Source organism: Callorhinus ursinus, unplaced genomic scaffold (assembly GCF_003265705.2).
Source record: "Callorhinus ursinus isolate GAN/ISIS: 27379988/994484 unplaced genomic scaffold, GSC_fseal_2.0 scaffold68, whole genome shotgun sequence".
Classification (NCBI taxonomy): domain Eukaryota; kingdom Metazoa; phylum Chordata; class Mammalia; order Carnivora; family Otariidae; genus Callorhinus; species Callorhinus ursinus.
In genome coordinates, this window is record NW_027397130.1 from 3,367,068 (window position 1) to 3,386,212 (window position 19,145).

General features: G+C 54.2%; 1 protein-coding gene across 1 annotated transcript in view; it reads left to right on the forward strand.

The window, feature by feature from the left end:
• The window catches only part of TIMP2 (TIMP metallopeptidase inhibitor 2), a 43,281-nt gene extending 25,037 nt beyond the window's left edge, over positions 1-18,244 (forward strand). Inside the window, exons 2-5 of the mRNA XM_025859872.2 lie at positions 4,963-5,063; positions 7,139-7,247; positions 13,301-13,425; positions 15,344-18,244. Coding sequence (XP_025715657.1) covers positions 4,963-5,063; positions 7,139-7,247; positions 13,301-13,425; positions 15,344-15,541 — 533 coding nt within the window. The 3' untranslated portion in view covers positions 15,542-18,244. The remainder of the gene's footprint in view (positions 1-4,962; positions 5,064-7,138; positions 7,248-13,300; positions 13,426-15,343) is intronic.
• The last annotated feature ends 901 nt before the right edge of the window (positions 18,245-19,145 follow it).

Below are 19,145 nucleotides of genomic sequence, written 5' to 3' on the forward strand. Positions count from 1 at the left end.
TGGCCTCTGCTGACATTGAGCCAGCCCTGCCACTCTGAGTCAGTGCACTGGTGAGGCTCAGATGATCCGGGGCTGGATTTTGACCTTGGGGTACTTAGACGAGTGTTTTTTTCCGAACCCCCGAGATTCCCACGTCTCTCCTGGGCAAATGCGTGATTTTTCCCGAAGCCAGAAGCTCAGCCTCAGCTGGTACGGGGGCCTAGGGACTTAGCGTGAGCTGAGTGCATTGAAACAAGGCCATGAAGGTCTCAAAGTCATGTTTTAATATCCACAGCTTTACCTGGCTCTGGAATTGGGAGCCGGTGCCCAGTTGGGAAGCGGTGCCCCATTGGGAAGTGTCCTATTAAGATATATTCGTATACGTAGCAGATGGGATTCCTCCGGAGAGCAGCCAGGCTCACGGCAAAATAGTAAAGACAAGTCAGTGGGTGTGAAATAAATGAACTCCTTAGAGGCAGTTCTCTTTCTGGGTCTGGCTCCCCACAGATTGTGGGGATGGCTTGCCATTCTCCGTTGCTTCCCCAGGAATGTCCACGGACACAGTAGGACTCACAAGATGTCGGTGGGGTGCAGGCGGGATGATTTGAATCTCTGCCTGGGCTGGTCAAGCGTGCCGCCCCGGTCCCAGGCCAGCCCAGGCCGGGCCAGGCCATGTTGCGTACTGAAGACACCCTAGGTTTCCCGAAAGCTCCCTGCTCTTCTCACCCCACCCCACCCCCTGCCCCGGGCAGCAGTGGGACAGTCTGGCCTCCCTGGGTCTTCCCTGGGTGGGCGTCCTCTCTCATAGTCTGAACATAGCTTGTGTTCCTTGGATCATCGTCCCCGACCTTGACTCTCCACCCACCCAGCTCTTTTCCATCCCAAATCTGGCTGGGTGTACTGGGGATTGTTTTTGCAGGCTGCTAGCAGGGGGAAGTGACATCATGTGGTGTCCGCGGCCCAAGGGGTGGGGGCAGGGGCTCTGCGGTTGCGTGTGCTTTGAATTAAGTTGACGGTTGTGCATCCCAGTAGCCAACATCTGGCGGCGAATCCATCAGCCAGTGTATCAGCCTTGATCTCAAACCCAGATGTTGTGTTAACGGCAGAAGGGAAAGAAGAAAAAACAAAATCTGCGCAGCTCAGGGAGAGGCCATCCTTTTTGAGCATAAAGCAGTTAAAACGAGGATCTTTATAAAGCCTCTTGCTCCCGCTGCTGCCTCTGGTTCCTACAGCCAAGGGCAGGCCCGTGGAGCAGAGCTGCTCACTGCCCGGGGGGCGGGGGTGGACAGGATGTGGGTTGGTCGCCCACCCCAGGGCCAGACACCCGGCCCAGCACACAGTAGGTGTTCAGCAAACATATGTCCATGCCTGGATTGTAATTTCCTCTCAGACTCTTTGGGTCTCTTTGTTTTTCCCCAGTCCTGGCCTTTAAATGGCCTGGGACTGAGCGGGGCCCATCCTTTACTTAGAGTGGCCTCCACCCCAGAGCTTTGGTGATGCCTGTCTCCTGGGGTGTTGGAAATGCCTTTCTGGAGAGCTCTTGGCCTCCTCCCTGTCTGCCGCTTGGGTTGGAAACAGTGTGCTTCTCTGTTCCCCTGTCCATTGTTTGACTTCTTGCCTGAGTTGGATGCTCCTTGAAGGCTATCTCTGTTTTTCGAAGACCCTCCCTGTCCTTGCCCCTTTCTCCCGTGGGCAGCAGAAGGAGGCCCACGCTTTTAGGATCACTTGAAAGGCAATTCAACCCCGAGCTCCAAGTCTGGCTGCTAAGAAATCCCCACCCTGGCCTCATGCTGGGGGCAGAAGGTTGAGGGTCAGAATGTCTGCAGCCAGAGCTGGCTGAGGTCCACCGAGAGGCCGCCCCAGCCCTCCGTCCCTGTGGGGCCCCTCTGCCTGTTTCCCCCAGAGCTCCTGCCCTCAGCTTGCCTACGGGATCCTCCGGCTTTGTTAAATTTATTTGCTAAAGTTTTCTGCTTGTGCCCTTCCCCGCCTAGAGTGCTGAGCCCACACAGCCCCTGCTGCCCTGAGCGGGTCCAGGGCATCTCCGTGGACAGATGAAGGCCCAGCATCTCTCCTTCATGTCCGGACGGTGTTGATGCTTTCGGAAGATTGCCATAAAGCTGCTCTTTCTTTGCCTCTCTTGATTCCCCTTCTTTCCTTCACATTATACCTCATTTTGCAGAGTGGGGAGGAGGTTCTCACCCCGAATTCAGAGACCCCGAAGAATTGTGAGTTCTTGTTTTGCATGGACAAGCCCAGCTGGGGTTCCTCCTGGCCCCTGCCCTCCACTTCCCTGCAAGCCGCGGGCAGCCTAGGAGCCAGTTCACATTCTAGTCCCAACCCGCAAGCCTGCCCTGGACCCTGGATGCAGCCAGTCCCTTTCCGATAATTTAAAAAAGGAAAGTGTGCCTTTCCGTCGCCTTGAGCTAGACGTGCATTGTGTGCCAGGCCCCGCGTCCCCTACTCCTCACGGCAGCCCGGAGGAGTGCAGGGGCTGGTGCGGGTAGCTCTGCGAGGTCAGGGAATGTCCTTGGCACTACATGGTGGGGAGGGGGCTAGAGCAGGGACTAGCCCAGTGCTGCCCCTCCTGAATACGGATTCGGACTGCCTAGGAGCCTTAGGGGCTTTTCTAGGACAAAAATGCATGGAACAGAATGGAACCTGTTCACCGAGAGGAGTGTTGACCGGTTTTCTCCTTGCTACCGGGCTGTTTATTGAGGACCTGTTTTGGGTTAAGCATTGTGTTGGGGTAGCGGGCCTCTGAAAAGCAGTTTGGAAAAGCATGCAGGATTGGGTGTATCCTAGGGAAATCCAGCAGCAGCGCTCCTCCCACAACTGTTGTCTCCCTTGGGCGTTCCTGGTTCCTTTGATACCACCAAGCCAGCGACCTTGCTGACACCCAGTGACGCCTGGGGCGTTAATCTGGGACGTTCCGGGATTTGCATCAACACTTCCCCATGTGGGGGCGCGATAGGGCATAGATGAGGCAGGTAGTGAGAGAGACCGCAGACGGACTCAGCTGGGCTGCCCGGATGCCTGAAGGACAGCCCAGTTCCATCTGGCAAGGACCTAGCGGGCACTGACTGTGGTCAGAACGTAGCCTCCGCCGGGTAGACGCCCCCTGAGCACACAGGCGTACAGGTGTTTACAACGGGATGGATGACGTGTGGAATGTGCCAAGTGCCACAGGAAGACAGGATCTCCCAGAGCAAGGAAAGGGCGATTTTACCTGGGTCTTGAAGGATGCGTAGAAGTTTTCCTGGCAGGGAGGGGTAGATGGCATTCGGGGCAGAAGAGACTTGTCTGTCCAGAGGTGGGGACACCCCTGGGCAGGTTTGGGTTCAAGGGACTCTTGTGGACTGGCGGAACAGCAGGATGGGAGCGGCTGGGGTAACAGAGACAGCCGCTGGCTGACACCAGGTTGCAGAGGGGTGTCCTGTTATAGACGAGGGCAGTGGGCGGCTGAGGAAGACGTTTGAGCCCGGAGGGACGCGGCTATAAAAAGTCTGCTGGTGCTGGGGGTGGAGAAGGGTGGGTTCAGGAGGAACCACTGGAAACAGACCCGCTCCCAAGGGCAGAGCCCTCCGTTGTGCGTGGCCCACTGGGTGGCATTTCCTAGATGTGGCTTTGCAGGTTGGGGCCTGGCTTAGCCTGGGAAACAGGAACCTGCGGCTTCTGCCCATCGTGACTCAGCTCCAACAGAAGAAGGCCTAAGAATGGGGTTTGGGCCTGGGCGGGGCGGGGCGTGGGGGTAGGGGCAGGGGGGTGGGCGGGTTGCCTCTGGTGCTGCCTGGGGTTCCGGGGGATGGGCACAGATGGGATGCACGTGCCCAGGCCTCCCTGCTCTGTTGGGAAGACAGCCCCGGCCAGGGGCTTTCAAGATGTGAGCCGCCCACCTGGGGGTGGAGGACAGAGGCGTCTCTGTGCCTGGCTCCGTCTGTTCCCTCTTGCCCTGTTTTGCTCACATCCACATTAGCATAATACTCGCCCGAGTGACCATGCACAGCTGGGCCGTGGAGGGCAAAGCTTTTAAAGCCATTAAAACAGGCCGTGCCACCAGCTGATAAGCCTCGGAATGAAACGAGGGAGGGCTCTGCCCCAGTGACACGCCAACAGCTGACCCTCACCGAGTCAGGGTGTGGGCTGGGGCCGGGTCCTGGCTTAATTGCTGGTAGGATGCCCTGTGGTGCACAGCCCACGAGCAGCCTCAGGCTCTAGCAAACATTCCAGAACCTTCCCAGCCCGACCTCTTCTCGCCTCCTCTTCTTCATCTTGTGTCGTGGTCTGGGATCATTTTCTTTCCGTTTGGCCTCCTTCCTAGGCACCTGTCCCGTGGGTCCGCCAGTGAGGCCCGTGAATAATTCCTTTGGGGGGGCAAAGCGCTCCGGCCCTTCCTCTGTCGTGCCCTTGATAGAATATGTGTTGTTGTTATAAAGAATCACCCACAGGACATTTTTCAGGGTCACTTTTAGGACAGATTAGGTGTAGCAGGATAGGCCCTTCAGTTGTAAGACCCCCAAACCTAAATATGATGGGACCTCTTGGGGAGGCAGTTACCCTCAGCCTGAAAAAGCCTGTTTGCCAATCGGCCATGGATGGAGGCTGGGTGGTAGGAATCTTACCATCCTTCATTATATGATGATGATCGCAGCCCAGTTAATTTGCTTATCTGCTTCCCCAGCCACCAACGAATACACACTGGAGAGAATTTTCAAAAAGCCCCCAAGCACTCAAGCATGGCATCAACAAAGAGCTTTCTCAGTGACTACCTCAGGAACCCCGCCGGTCCTGAGAGACCAGGCTTCTGCTTTTGGCTCCTGTCAGCACCCGTGAAAAATCCTGGGACCAGAAGGGGTCTCCGAGCTTCACCTCCTGCCCCTCCTGCTCGGTGTGTGTGGGGTGTGACTTGCTGGCTCATCGTGCCCCTCCCTGGGGCCGGGACAGCACTGTGGGGGCTCTGCTCACCTCTGTGTCTTTGTTTCACAGTGATAAGGGCGAAAGCGGTCAGTGTGAAGGAGGTGGACTCCGGGAATGACATCTACGGCAACCCCATCAAGCGGATTCAGTATGAGATCAAGCAGATAAAGGTAACGGGGACCACCGCTGGGTTGCTGCACTGGGCAGAGCCGTGGGAGGGTCAGGAGCAAGGTTGGGTCCTCCAGAGGCGGGAGACCCTGGGGAGGTGTCCTGCCTTCTCGAGGAATGCTGTGCGGCCGTCCCTGGAGCAGACGCAAGTCTATCCCATTTTCTTTAATCTGTCAATGGCTGGAAAGTTGTTCCCATTGACGAGGTTATTTCAGAAATGCGTTCTCCTCATTTTGGTGGCTAGTAAATGTGTGGCAGAACCTCAGCATCCTTACGAAGTTGGCCAGAGCTTCCGTGGAACGTGCCGCGGGTGCCCGTCCTTAGCTGAGCTAGTATGAGGCTCGAAGGCGAGAGAGCTCGGTCATTGCGTCTGGGAGCCCTCACTCCCCCAGACTGTGCTGTGGGTTCTAGTCTTGCCTGGTCAGCTTTAAATTCTACAAGGAAGGAGGCCTGTGGGCGGGTGTGGTGGGGGCCAGCTTCCCAAAAGAGGACGTGGGGGAAGAGGTGGAGACCATGGCCTGGCTGGTGGTGGACAGGAGGGTCCGCCAGGTGGGAGAGGGACAGGCAGGCGTGGGGGCTGTGGACCGAGGGGCAAGTGGTGGGGTCAGTTTTCTCAGAACGTTGTTCGTGTTTAAGGGCGTATGGCGAGGAGCCCGTGTTTGAGAGGAGACGGCGCGGGGGAGGCAAGAAGAACGGGACCAGCCCTGGAGGAAAGTGATCATTGTCAGTAGTCACTACGTTGGTGTTCAGGAGAGAGGCGAGTCTTAGTTTCCAGCTGGAGAGACAGCTTTGTAAAGGCGGGAGTTGTTTCCAGCTGGAGAGACAGCTTTGTAAAGGCGGGAGTTGTCGCTGTCCGTATTTAATTTTGTTACAAAAATAAGAAGCAGGAAATAAATGTTCTCGGAAGGTCAATGAAATGCTTATTCATTGCATCCGTGTCATTTGAGGGGGTGACCTGCTCTCTCAGGGCCTAGGTCTCTGGGAGAGAGAGCGTCTCTGTTCTGGCAACCTCATCGTGGCGGCGTGAAAAGGCAGGACTTAACACCAAAGCAGCGTTTTTGCCCTCAGCGGGAGAGGTCATTTAGCAGAGCGCGTTGTCACCATCGGCCTCACCTTTCCTGGGGCGGGTTGGACCAAGCTCTTGCAAAGCTGGTTTATCGTGACATTGAGATGACCCCGTTGCGTTGGGGTTTGCCTGTTGAAACAACCCCCTCCCCTGCAAACCCCCCACTAGCAACCCTGGTTGCTAAATCCTGCAAAACCGCGCAAAATCCGGCAAAAACCCTCACGAGGTTCCAGCGGACTCACAAGCCTGAGGGCGCCTGCGCTCCGCAGCCTCTGTTCTGTGGTCCTGGAGCATGTGTGTGCTTTCCCCTCTCCACTGCCTCCCTCCCCCCGCACCCCCAGCCTCTGCTGGGCTGCACCCCTGGCCCGGGTGGAGGGCCATCCTCCACGCACACTCACGTCCCCGCCTGTCACTGTCCCCACCCAGTGGGACAGCAGGAACCCTTGGCTGCGGCGGTCTCACTTCCTGCCAAGGTATTGGAACGACGCAACCCCCCGCCCCGACCTGGGCAGCAGGTGTGTCCCCCAGTAGATCTGTTGAGACGTCAAACCCCACTGGCCCATGGAGTCCTATCCATGGCCACGGAGGCAAGGGTGCCTCTCCCATCAAGGAGCCAGTGCTTGATCAAAGTTCCTGGCAATCCTCAAAGGCGGTGGTCCTCCATGATGGGTCAGAGTCACCTGGAGATACACAGGCCTCTCCCCGGAGATTCTGATACGGCCTTGTCGGTGGTAGGGAGAGCTCATGTGTTATCGGAGATGGGTGCCTCCCGGGGACCCCGTTGTCCCCGACCTGCTGACAGCTGGTTGGATGTGTCCAGAGAATCTCTCTGCAGTGGGAACGGTCACTTCTAATCCAGCTCCTCGGTTCCTTCTGTCCCCCCTTTTCCATGCTGGGGGTCCCACAGGTGCAGGTTGGGCTGCCCCCCCAGGATGTTCTCGGGCGGGGGGACCCCAGACTTCCTTAGCTGTGCAGGCCAGCTCTGCTCACATCTCACCTTCATCTTTCCAGATGTTCAAAGGCCCTGACAAGGACATAGAGTTTATCTACACGGCTCCTTCCTCCGCTGTATGTGGGGTCTCGCTGGACATCGGTGGAAAGAAGGAGTATCTCATTGCAGGTGTGTATGTGGACAGGCATGGGCACGTGCTTAGGGACCATCTGGGGCGGTGTCTCCTGGCCTCCAGGGCTATGGCTTGGGAGGAGCCTGAGGCCGCAAGGCCAAGCAGAGCCCTGACCCCGTGAGGCTGTTCGGAAGTCTCCGGGCTGCCCTGCCTCTTCCCGTCCAAGAATTCCTGGTGCGTTCTTGCCTGCCCTCCACAACAGTGGAACCCGTGTGACTTGATGGGGAAACACAGTAAGCCAGTATTCATGGGAGACATGAGGTCGGGTGGACACCAAGAGGTGAGAATTTTTGCCTTTTGTTCCTGAAAGGGAGGCTTGTGCCAGACGCTAGAAATGCTCCCTAGGGAACATTTGTGAGTTAGCTCACAACTTGGGAGGAGACGGGGGATTGGAGGGGACGGCTCCCCTAGTCTGACATTATATTTTGTTATACAATCCGAATTTAATCATTTAATCAAAATACATTCTGAATGCAAATCTCTGTGACTGGGGGGATTTTCTCCTGCTTGGATTATTTGTACTTTTTCCCCTATCCACTGAGAATATTTAAAAAATCAACACATACTTAGCGGGTGCCCACTAGGTGCCTCGAGCTGTGCCCGGTGTGACAGGAGTTCAGGAGGAGATATCCCGGAGGGAAGGGCACACACGCTCCCCCTGGGAAGGGGCGCAGGGGAAGAAACTAGAGAAAATAAGACGGTTTTTTTTTTCGGCGGGGGGAGGTGCTGTGAGCAGCGAGCGAAAGCTCAGGAGGAAGAGACCGTCTCGGGTGGCAGGGGCACGGATCCAAGGATCCAAGGATTTGGCACTGACCCCAGCTGTGCTGCGCACATGGGGTCCCTGCCGGGGGGAGATGCAGTATGGAGTGAGTGGGACAGAGGACATGGCTGTCACCTTTCCTTGGGTAACTCCCCCCTCCCTCCCTTAAAACGCTCTTGCCCGGCGTCTGTGTCCCTGGCTCATCGCTCCATCAGGACTTCTGTCCCTCTCCTTGGGGATGATGAGAGATTTTTTTTTTCTTCTTTGTTGGGCACTTCTGACCTTTCTAAATGTTTTCTCGGGAGCATTCACGATTTTTTAAGTTTTATTGACTATAACTCACACAGCCTACCATTCACCCATTTAAAGGGCGTCATTCAATGGTTTGGGTAATCCATCGGGTTGCAACCACGGCCACAGTCGGAGAACCCTGGACCCTTCCACTCTTCTGCCTCTCCAGCCCCCACTCCTCTCCCCCCAGCTCCAGCAACTGCCAGTCTATTTCTTTTTTGATCCCGTGGGTTTCCCTACTTCAGAGTCCTGTGAATGGAATCGTAGACTCTGTGGTCCTGTGTGTCTTGGCATCCCTCACTCAGCACCGTGTTCAGCATGGCATTTTTTTTTAGAGTTCAGCCACATAGCGTGAATCAGAACGCCTCTCCTTTTTATGGCCGAATACTATTTCTTTGACTGGATAGACCACAGTGTGTTCCCCATTTGCCATCTGATGGACACTGGGGTTGTTTCCACCTTTGGGCTCGTATGCATGCTGCTGCTGTCAGCATCCGCCACCAAGTGTTTGCGTGGCTGTGTTTTCATCCCTCTCGGGCCGATGTGTAGGAGTAGAATTTCAGGGCATATGGTGACTATGTTTAATCATTTGAGGAGCTGCCAGACTGTTTTCCAAAGCAGCTGCACCATTTTACATTTGCAATATCTACTATTTTTACGGTAAGAAAAACAAAGTCAACCAGAGAGACAGGTATGGGGACAGAATCACGAAGCAGGGACTTTCCTGACGGTGTTTGTCACCGTGACCTGGGGGAGGGCAAGGCAGGGCAGGTGCACAGAACATGGGGCGCGGGGTGCAGGCGCCCGGGGAGGGCTGGAGACGACCTGGTCCGCATGTGCCGGGGATGGACAGCATCAGTATTATCTCCTTTTACTACTCCCCTGTATTTGCAAAATTCTCCAAATGACATTTATTGTTTTTATGGTCAGAAAAATAAGCCGTGGAGAGAAGGGAAGGGAGACGAGACCTCCCATGGTTCGGGGAACTTGTTGCCCTAAGGAACCGACGGCTTCCGGTTTTCAGCACCAGGTTGTGTGCTGGTCTCTGGGGAATAAACCCTTAAAAAGGAGCACCTCACCCTTGGTCTCTGTCTTGTCACACCGCCCTCTAGAGGCAGCCGACCAGACTGCAGAGCTGCCAAAGCAGGCACTGATGGGAGGCGGGCCAGGGTCCTCTCCCCGGTGGGCTCCTGGGAGGGAAGGTGGCCTAGGTCTGGGTTCATGCAAACAGCTTCGCCATTTCCCTGTTAATAGAAATAGGATCGCCCTCTTCCTGGCCCTGATGGCCCCGGAAAGCTTCTCATGTGGATTCTGTTCAATCCTTAGAACCCCTGACAATGAAGGCACTGTTATATGGTCCCCATTTTACAGATGAGGAAAATGGAGGAGTAGAGAGATGAACAACGTGCCCCAGGTCCGGTGGTGTGTGCCTGAACTTTCACACGTGCACTTTCCCAGGCCGATTGTTAAATTCTGGTTGATGTCTCATTGGTACCTTGAAATCAGGGCATGAGCATCTGCAGCAGATTTTGGCAGATGCCGGGCGCCGCAGCTCTTTCTCCCCGGCGGCGGGGGAGCCAGTTGTTAGGCATTTCTCAGCACACCCGTGCCTGGGCCGCACTGCCGGGCATGTCTTCCTGACTCCCAGGCCTGTGGCACTCTGCTTCTTCGTTTGTGCGGTCCAGGTTTTAGCAGTCTTGCCGCCCTAGCTGCTTAGAAAGTGTGGGTCCAGAGCAAGAGCTGAGGATAGAGGCTGCATACGGCAGCTTGGTGGTGATTATCTTGCGAGTGGTTGCTTTGTGTTATTTCGGGGGACATGGTAAGAGAATCTCTTTATCTATTTTGCTCAGCCTCTTTTCTGGAAGGAAAAGGCTTCTGTGTCCAAATGAAGCATCGTGAGTTAAAGGCAGAGAGCCTGATCATCTCCGTTACTCTGCCAATGTTGATACTGTCTTGCAGAAGCTCACTCGTTCATATTTGCCATCAGAGGTCATTTATCTCGTCACATGTATGTGTCCTGCTCTGTTCCTACACACGGGCCCATTAAACTGTTCCCAGTCTGAACTAGAAGACAATTCTCCAAGTAACTGTAGCGCACACCTGCTAGGCGTGCTACAGCCGAAACCATCCAAACTGTAGCTCCATTTGTAATAAAAATGAAGAAGATACATTTTGTTTGAAGATACAACTGCTTGTAACTGTGTGCCTATCATCTTCCACTGTTTCACGTTTAATCCTGGAAGCAAGCAAGTGACATGGGGCACATTTGAGTTTCCTAACTGGCCCTGGAGTCTAAGATCCACAGAGGGCATGTCCAGCAGGGGCCGGCGCACCCGTTACAGGGGGACCTTGCTGAGCTGACTTCTTTCCCCAGCCCAGTGAGATGGCTCTGGGTCAAATCTGGTGTTTACTTTCTGAGCACAGACTCTCCATCTTGTTGTCCTGGAGTCAGGATGGGCCACCCAGAAATCACGGGGCACAGTAAACCACTCAGCCACGGCTGGCAGCAGCCCCAGGAGTGACCGCATGGCCCGAGGCAGCCCACCTCCTCATGGGCTGATGACTCAAGTTCACATGTTGAGCTGGGCACCAGGAGACGCTCATGTTCAGGAACTGTAATAGAATTGGCCCTATAATTTTCTTCTGCAGTGTTCTCCTCCAAGAGGAAAAAGAAAGCTGCAGCCCTCAGTTACAAATTTTAATTAATTCCTGTTTTTCTCTCCAAGAAAGACTGTGCATTTTTCCAAGGCAGACATAGGAAGATGTTGTAACAGATGTTCACGTGGTGCGTGCCCAACCAAGTCTTAATAACTGGACCTGTACAGAAAGGGTGTCCTTTGGAATATTCTGAGATGCTGTCATTTATACATGACATCCGAGGTAAACAGGAACCCTGTAGCCAGGGCCATGGAAGACACACAGTTTGCATGGCATCTCCGTGTCCTTCCATGTCCTACTCTCGGCGGGAGCTTGGATTGGTGATGAAAAGATCCACGGCAAAAAAAGGTAGATGATGAAGCAAACTGTTGGAACAAATACCCATGTCGTCAGTAAACATTTACTGAGCAATTACTACGTGCGAGGAACTGCAGATAAAAAAAGGATTCAGACTGAACTTTTACCTTTCATGCTTATGATCTGGTTAAGGAGCAGGAGGCATAAGAAAGGCAAAGACCAACAGGAAGCAGGACATGGAAGGCAGCCTGGTGAGGCGGCTGACGTCACTGTAGGCATTTGGAGGGCGGAGCCAGCACGAGCCCCGCCCCTCTGTCAAGCACGAGGCGGGGCCAGAGGAGGGCTACTGTCCATATATACCTGCTCTGGCCATACGTTCTGGAAGGAAGGAGGAGACCAGAATGTGTTGCTTGCCATCTGTCCATTTCCGCCCCCCCCCCCCCGCCGCCCTCAGCTACTCTGAACTCATAGAAAAGGGCTATACAGTTCTTAAAGAAAAAGCCAAATACCTATTTTGGAAGTATTCAGAGCCACTTCTCTTTCATTAGTTGTTAGGATTCAGAATAAATGCTACAGTAGCAATCCTGCTCCTTGGTCTTTTTATTCACCTGGAATGTCATTCAAGTCCGAACAAACACAAGGGAAAACAGAGCTCCCAAAGGTAAGGGGAGTTGTTAAAACGGAAGAGAGAGCATCAGAATTCACATCCAGGGGGTGCCTCCTGCGACCTGCCTGACACACAGGATGTCCCCGTGCCCGCTCGTAGCCTCAGGGCCAGCCGACCCGCGTTTCCCCTGGCCAGAGATCGCGGTGTGATTGATTCGCCACAGGGGTGCATTATTAGCACACAAGCGGCATTATTCACTGAACTCTGTTTCTATTAGTGGATTCTCCACGGTCCGTGCTGTGCCTGAGATCATTAGGTTGGATGTCCCGGAGCTTTGTCAAGTGGGGTGCAGCCCGAGGCTCCTGTCTGCCCCTCGGTGAGCCTGCCGCTGCGGCTCATCACCCCTTTGTGGCTCTTGACAAGGTGCCATCAGCCAGAGGGCTGAGATTTGACACGACCTCTCCAGCCCTCGTTACGTTCTGCCATTCACCAGAATGCACTTGGCTGTCTTTGTGTCCTGCTTGGCTAATGCCAAGGCCAGTCACCAGCGCGAACTCTTCGGTGCAGGAGAGGGAGGGAGCGGAATCGGCAGCCTGAGCTCAAAAGGACAAACCGCGCGGCCGCCTCCCCCTGCCCTGAAGGGAATCTGGAGCCGATTTCCAATTTTATAAAATTCCGTGTTTTTGCTATTCGTGGTGGAAAAACCCAGACAGACAAGTTCAACGTCAAATGGCGGACATGTGTGTGAAAAATAAAACGGGAAACAACATGATCTACATGCAACATGATCTCTTTCGTGCGAATACACGTGTGTGAAGGAGTATTGGAAGGAAATGCATCTAAGTGTTCGCTGTAATGAAAATGGGAGGTTTTTTCCAACCGGGTCCTTTCCTGTGTCTGCCAAGTGGTCCGGAGTGTCCGTTCTGCTCCGCACAAACGACCCATGATGTATCCGTCAGCTCTCACGCTGCTGTAACAAAGCACCACAGACCAGGGATTGACTCCCTCGCAGTCCTGGGGGCTGGGGGTCCAGCATCCAGGCATGGGCGGGGCCGGTTCTCCAGAAGCCTCTCTCCTGGGGCTCGCAAGACGGCCGTCTCCTCCCCGTGGCCTCGATGCTTGTCCCTCTGTGCCTGTCTGGGCCCTGATCTCATCTTATAAGGACCCCGTTCTTATTGGATGTGGGCCCCCCCCATGTGATCTCACTTAACTTAATCACCTCATGGAAAACCCATCTCCAAACACAGGCACATTCTGAGAGGCCGGGGGTCAGGGCTCCCTCCCACACGGGGATTTTGGAGAGGCTGCAGCTCAGCCCACAGCACACGGGACTGCGAGCAGTGAGCCTGCATACACCCGAGCCGCGCTCGGTTGCAGGGGTTGGCAGGAGGACCACCAGCAGCTTGCCCTGAGCCTGGCGATCTCTGTCTTCTCAGGAAAGGCCGAGGGGAATGGCAAGATGCACATCACCCTGTGTGACTTCATTGTGCCCTGGGACACCCTGAGCACCACCCAGAAGAAGAGCCTGAACCACAGGTACCAGATGGGCTGTGAGTGCAAGGTAAGCTGGTGCCGTCTCCTGGGCTTTCCCTCGTCACCTCTGTCTCCAGGGAGACTGCCGGGCTTTGATCCCTGGCTTTCCACGACCTCTCCAGCCACGGGGTCCTTAGGACAGGGCTCTGGGGCGGTACGGCCTCTACACCAGTGAGGCCGCTAGGCCAGGGACAGAGCCCCGAGGCATGCCCCTGCAGAGGGATATTTGGGAGGTCCGGGCAATCTAGCCGTGTGGCCTGTATGTAGCTTCTAGGAAGGAGAGCCTCCCAGGGGGAGGAATTTTGTGGGGAGAACAAGGTGCTGTGAGTGCTTTCTGTGGATGCACAAATGCAAAGACTTGAGTGCCTTGGGAAAGAACGTCCCAGCCATTACCATGCCCTGGGGCCACGGAGAATCCTGACACCCCGCCCCCTTCTTAAAGGCAGCCCAGAGGGGCGCCTGGGTATCTCAGTCTGTTAAGTATCTACCTTCAGCTCAGGTCACGGATCTCGGGGGCCCTGGGATCAAGCCCTGCATGGGGCTCCCCCCTCAGCGGGGAGTCTGTTTTGTCCCTCTCCCTCTGCCCCTCCCCCCTGCCCATGCTCCCTCCAAATAAATAAAATCTTAAAAAAAAAAAGGCAGCCCAGAGGCGGGGCTGAGCACGACAGCTGGAGCAGTGCTAACGTTAGGCGCAGCCGCAGACAGGCCTCCACGGCCCCAGGCTTGGGGGCTCGCTCTCCTCTTGCCCTTCGTCCCCCGACCGCCTGTGCCTCCAGCCCCAGCACAGGAAGCACCGTCAGGTGCCAGGGCCCCTCTGCCCCCAGAAGTGGGTCTGGGGCTGGAAGGCTGCAGGGACTGGCTTTTGCCGATCAGCACTCTTGCTTGTGCAGATACATCATCTCCAGCCCATCCCTCAGCTCATTCGAAATGTGAATTCTGACCCACGGCAACGTGGGTGTGGAGCCAACGGCTCCGCGCCCAACATGAAATTAAAACTGAGTTCTTCAGTATCAAAACAAATGAAATCTTGCCACTTGCGGCGATCTGGCTGGAACTAGAGGGTATCACGCTAAGCAAAATTAGTCAGTCAGAGAAAGACAATTATTATATGATTTCACGCATATGTGGAATTTAAGAAACGAAACAGGAGCATAAGGGAAGGGAGGGAAAAACAGAACAAGATGAAACCAGAGGGGGAGACAAACCATAAGAGACTCAAGCATAGGAAAGAAACTGAGGGCTGCTGGAGGGGAAGGGTTGGGGGGAAGGGGTAACTGGGTGCCGGGCACTACGGAGGGCACGGGCTGGAATGAGCACGGGGTGTTACACACAACTGATGTATCCCTGACCTCTGCCTCTGAAACGAATACTACACTCAGTGTTAATTCGCTGAATTTAAATTTAAAAACTTCAAAACAAAATAAAACCGAGTGTTTCCCTTTCCCTCTGTGGCCTGAGTTTCCTCCACCACAGTGCTGCTGGCCGATACCCCCAAAGCCCGTGCGTGCTTCGGAGCAAGACAGCATCCTTTTTATTTGACTAGAACCCAGCTCCAGGAAATTTAAGACCCTCTGTGGTTGTCATTTTCCTCCCAGGAGGGTGGGGCTATGCTGAGGCCTTTGTGTCATGCTCAGAGGGGCCACCGGCCATCGCTGGGGGCACAGGGGCAGTGCCCAGGGGTCCCGCCAGGCCCCATCCCCCCCCGCCCCCGGCCCAGGCAGCCTGCCTTGCTGCTGTTTAGAGAGTAGGGGGAGCTCAGGAAAGGCTGCTGATGGAGCAGGTTCGACTCGAGCCCCCGTTCCCTGCCCCGCCGCTGTGCTCATGTGGTCATTCATCTGACAAACCGCCCTTGCACATCTTTGCCGGGTGCGTGGCTAGGCTCTGGAGATGCCTCCTTGAGTGGCCTCGGTCCCTGACCGGATCCGCCTCCGTGTCCCTCTTCCTAGATCACGCGCTGCCCCATGATCCCGTGCTACATCTCGTCTCCGGACGAGTGCCTCTGGATGGACTGGGTCACGGAGAAGAACATCAATGGGCATCAGGCCAAGTTCTTCGCCTGCATCAAGAGAAGCGACGGCTCCTGTGCATGGTACCGCGGAGCAGCACCCCCCAAGCAGGAGTTTCTCGATATTGAGGACCCGTAAGCAGGCCAATAGCACCCCTTTGGCCAACGGAAAAGCCTCCAAGAGTTTAGACTGGTCCAGCTCTGACATCCCTTCCCGGAAACAGCATGAATAAAACAGTCATCCAAGTGGGTCTAAATTAGTGTGAGTCTCCTCCCACCCCCATTTCCCTTTTAAATGTGGTCGTGGTCCCACACCCCATCCGCCAGCCTGGGCATCCTTGGGTGCGGGCAGGGGTGGGATGCATGGGCCCAGCCCCAACCCTGGCACTGTTAAGAACACTGAGCAGTCGGCCCGTACGTAGGAGTCCCCCATGCCCGGTCAGGGCAGAGCCTGGAAATGTGCATTTTGCAGAAAATTAGAGGGTCGTTGCAAGACTGTGTAGCAGGCCTACCAGGTCCCTTTCATCTCGAGAGGGGCATGTCCCTCGTTTCCTGCAGCTTCCACACCTCTGGCCCTACGGTGGCAGTCCCCGCCCCTTGCAGGTGCCCCTGTCTCCTCGGTGCCCATCACGGACTCCCAGTACCTGCGACTCCCATAAATACAGAAGCAGCCCTGGACCAGTGGCTCGCTCTCGAAGGAGCCCCAGTTAATCCTGCTAATCCGCAGACTCGCAGTGGGAGCCACGCTCCAGGGCCTTGTACGATGCGGGTGACAAGCTTCAGCTTCGGCCAAGTCCTTTTCAGTCCCCCTACCACACACCCCGACCCTGGGGGGGTCCGTGGCATTCTGCCCCAAGGGCAGACGTTTGGGGGGACACTTGGCTCCCCTTGCTGTTTATTCCCAGGCTTCTGAAATCAGTCTGGCTTCCTCCTCCTCCTTCTGGCATCAGGCATCCAGCTGAGTTGCACACATTGGCTTTGCAAGGCCAGTGGCACAGGCTGGTTGTGCTCTGTTTGCACATCCCGAGGACATCGAAAACCGGGTCCTGCTGTGCCCCCCCAGCGCACCTCAGAGCCCCTCCTGAGCAGGTGCCACAGCTTTACCATGACACCCCCCCTCCCCCCGCAAAGACGGACAGTCACTGCGCTGGGCATGGATTTCTGGGAGTGAAGTTAGCTGGGCGTGTTGGGAAGTCTTACCTAAGAAGAGAGAAATTGGGGAGGTAGGTGGGTTCGATGAATCTCTTTCTGGGCCTCCGGGATGCTGTGGCCAACATCTCATTTTTCTAAAGATCAATTCTCAGATAATCTGTGAACCCAAATCCCAGCTGTACCAGCCTCCACTTAGATTTGTCAGATTCGATCTCTCGGTCAAAAAACGTCCTAGGGGACTGTAGAACCTGTTCCCTGAGCACGGCTTTCTGCGGCCAGTTAAAAAGGGGATTAACGCAAGCAGAAATCTCTCAGTAACAAAAAGTCATCTTTTTCTTCCTACTTGTATATGGTATAAACCGTTCTGAGTTTTTCACGCACATTAGGCACGTACATGGACGCGAGCACATGCGCGAACGGACACACGCGTGGAAACCCGAGTGTGTCAGCCTGTGAGTGGTCCTCCTGCGGAATGCTTCCCAAGTCACCACGTTCTAAGCATTGCTGTACACTCTGCGGTGACCCCAAACCACCCGTAAGACTCCTGACCCCCACGCGGGTAGCCCCCCATGCCTGCCGGGACCTGGTCAGCATAGATTTTGATGACTTCCCTTTCTAGGGCAGACTAGGGGAATAGCCAGGAATCAGCCCCCGCGTTAAGGGTGCTTTCATGCTGTACAGTGATAGAAAGTTTGTAAGATGTCATAATGGACCAGTCCATGTGGTTTCAGTATATAGCGAGAACACCAGATCCCTCCAGTCAATATAACACCCCACCCCTGTTTGCTCCCTGTATGGTGTTATCATATGTAACATTTACTCCTGTTTCTGCTGATTTTTTAAATGTTTTGGTTTGTTTCTGACATCAGCTGTAATCATTCCTGTGCTGTGTTTTTTATTACCCTTGGTAGGTGTTAGACTTGCACTTTTTTTTTTTAAGGTTTCTGCATCGTGGAAGCTTTTGACCCTGAATGGAAAGCATGGTAGCTAGCCTATGATGGTGGATTCCTTCAGATCTTTTCTTTCCTTCTTAGAGTATGGTTGCTTTTTCCATCTGCTACCTTTTGTCCTCTGGTTCAAATCATTACAAAGTAAAGGATCTTTGAGTTGGTTGGTTCTAAAAGATGGTGCTTATACTCAGTCCACACACATTGGTCTTCTAGCCATGCTGAGCAGAAAACGAAAACAGAAACAAAAAATTCAAGATGAAGTGCCCGGTGGCAGGCAAGAGACAAAGCCGCCCAGATACCGTCAGAGTCAACAATTGCAACTTGCACGTAGTTGAAGAAGGCTCTCCATTCGGCATTGTTTAATTTATATGTTATGTTCTATGCACTGCTCATTCCTCCTTCCATTCTTGTCTTCATGCAAGCAACTCAAAATATTTAAAATGAAGTTTACATTGTAGTTATTTTCAAACCTTTGCTTGATAAGTATTAAGAAATATCGGACTTGCTGCCGTAATTTAAAGCTTTGTTTGATTGTGTTTGTTTTTGCTTGTTTTTTGGGTTTTTTTTTTTTAACTTTTGGGCAATGTGTTTTTGCTGGAATATGAAGTCTGAGACCTTCCTGTGCTGGGAACACGTGAGAGCTGTTGAACGTTGACAAGCAGACTGCGCATGTCTTCGATGCTTTGTATCATTCTTGAGTGATCGCTCGGTCAATGGACAATAAACAGTATTATCAAGAACTTTGGCTCTGTGTGGCTATATCAGACGCTCAGAGGAGCCTGTCCCATGGAGGTGGACATGTGTCCCCAAGAGAGAGGCCCGGGTGCCTTGAGGGATCCACTGGTATCTAATCAGTGTTCAGACATCTCCCGTGGTCTCTTCAGTGCTTTCTTATGGCCCTCTGGCTTGCATCAGGAGCCTAATGAGGGCCATACCTGGCAATTGCTCTCGAGGCTCTTTTTTCTACAGGTTTTCCTCCCTTTCCCATCCCCGCTCTCCTTCTCTTAAGGTGGGAAAGATGCCTTCATCATAATTTAAACTTGACTCTGTCGTGCAAATGAACCTCCCCAACATTTGTGCCCCTCTGGACCTGCAGGCCCCATGGGGTCTTAGCAAACAACCCGCCAGAAGACAACTGCTACCCATTTCCTTTTTTTTTTTTTCTTTAAGATTTTATTTATTCATTTGACAGAGAGAGACACAGCGAGAGAAGGAACGCAAGCAGGGGGAGTGGGAGAGGGAGAAGCAGGCTTCCCGCGGAGCAGGGAGCCCGATGCGGGGCTCGATCCCAGGATCCTGGGATCATGACCTGAGCCGAAGGCAGACAGACGCTTAAGCGCCCCCATTTCCTTTCTTTTATGTAATTTAGGTCAAATGTGACTTCTGAAAAACACTTCTCATTACGGAAATTTTCAAACATATTTAAAAAATGCAGAGCATGACGTGACAGACTCCATGCACGCATGACCCAGTTATTACCGAGATATCTCCCTCCATCTTTGCAAACAATTCTGAATCGGTTTGAAGACCCGCATATGGGGAAGCAGACTGTTAGGGAGTCTCCAGACACCATTCACCGCCCCCTCAGCCTCACTCATTCTGTGAAAGGAACGTGCATGAGGGTTTGGGTCTGAACCCCCA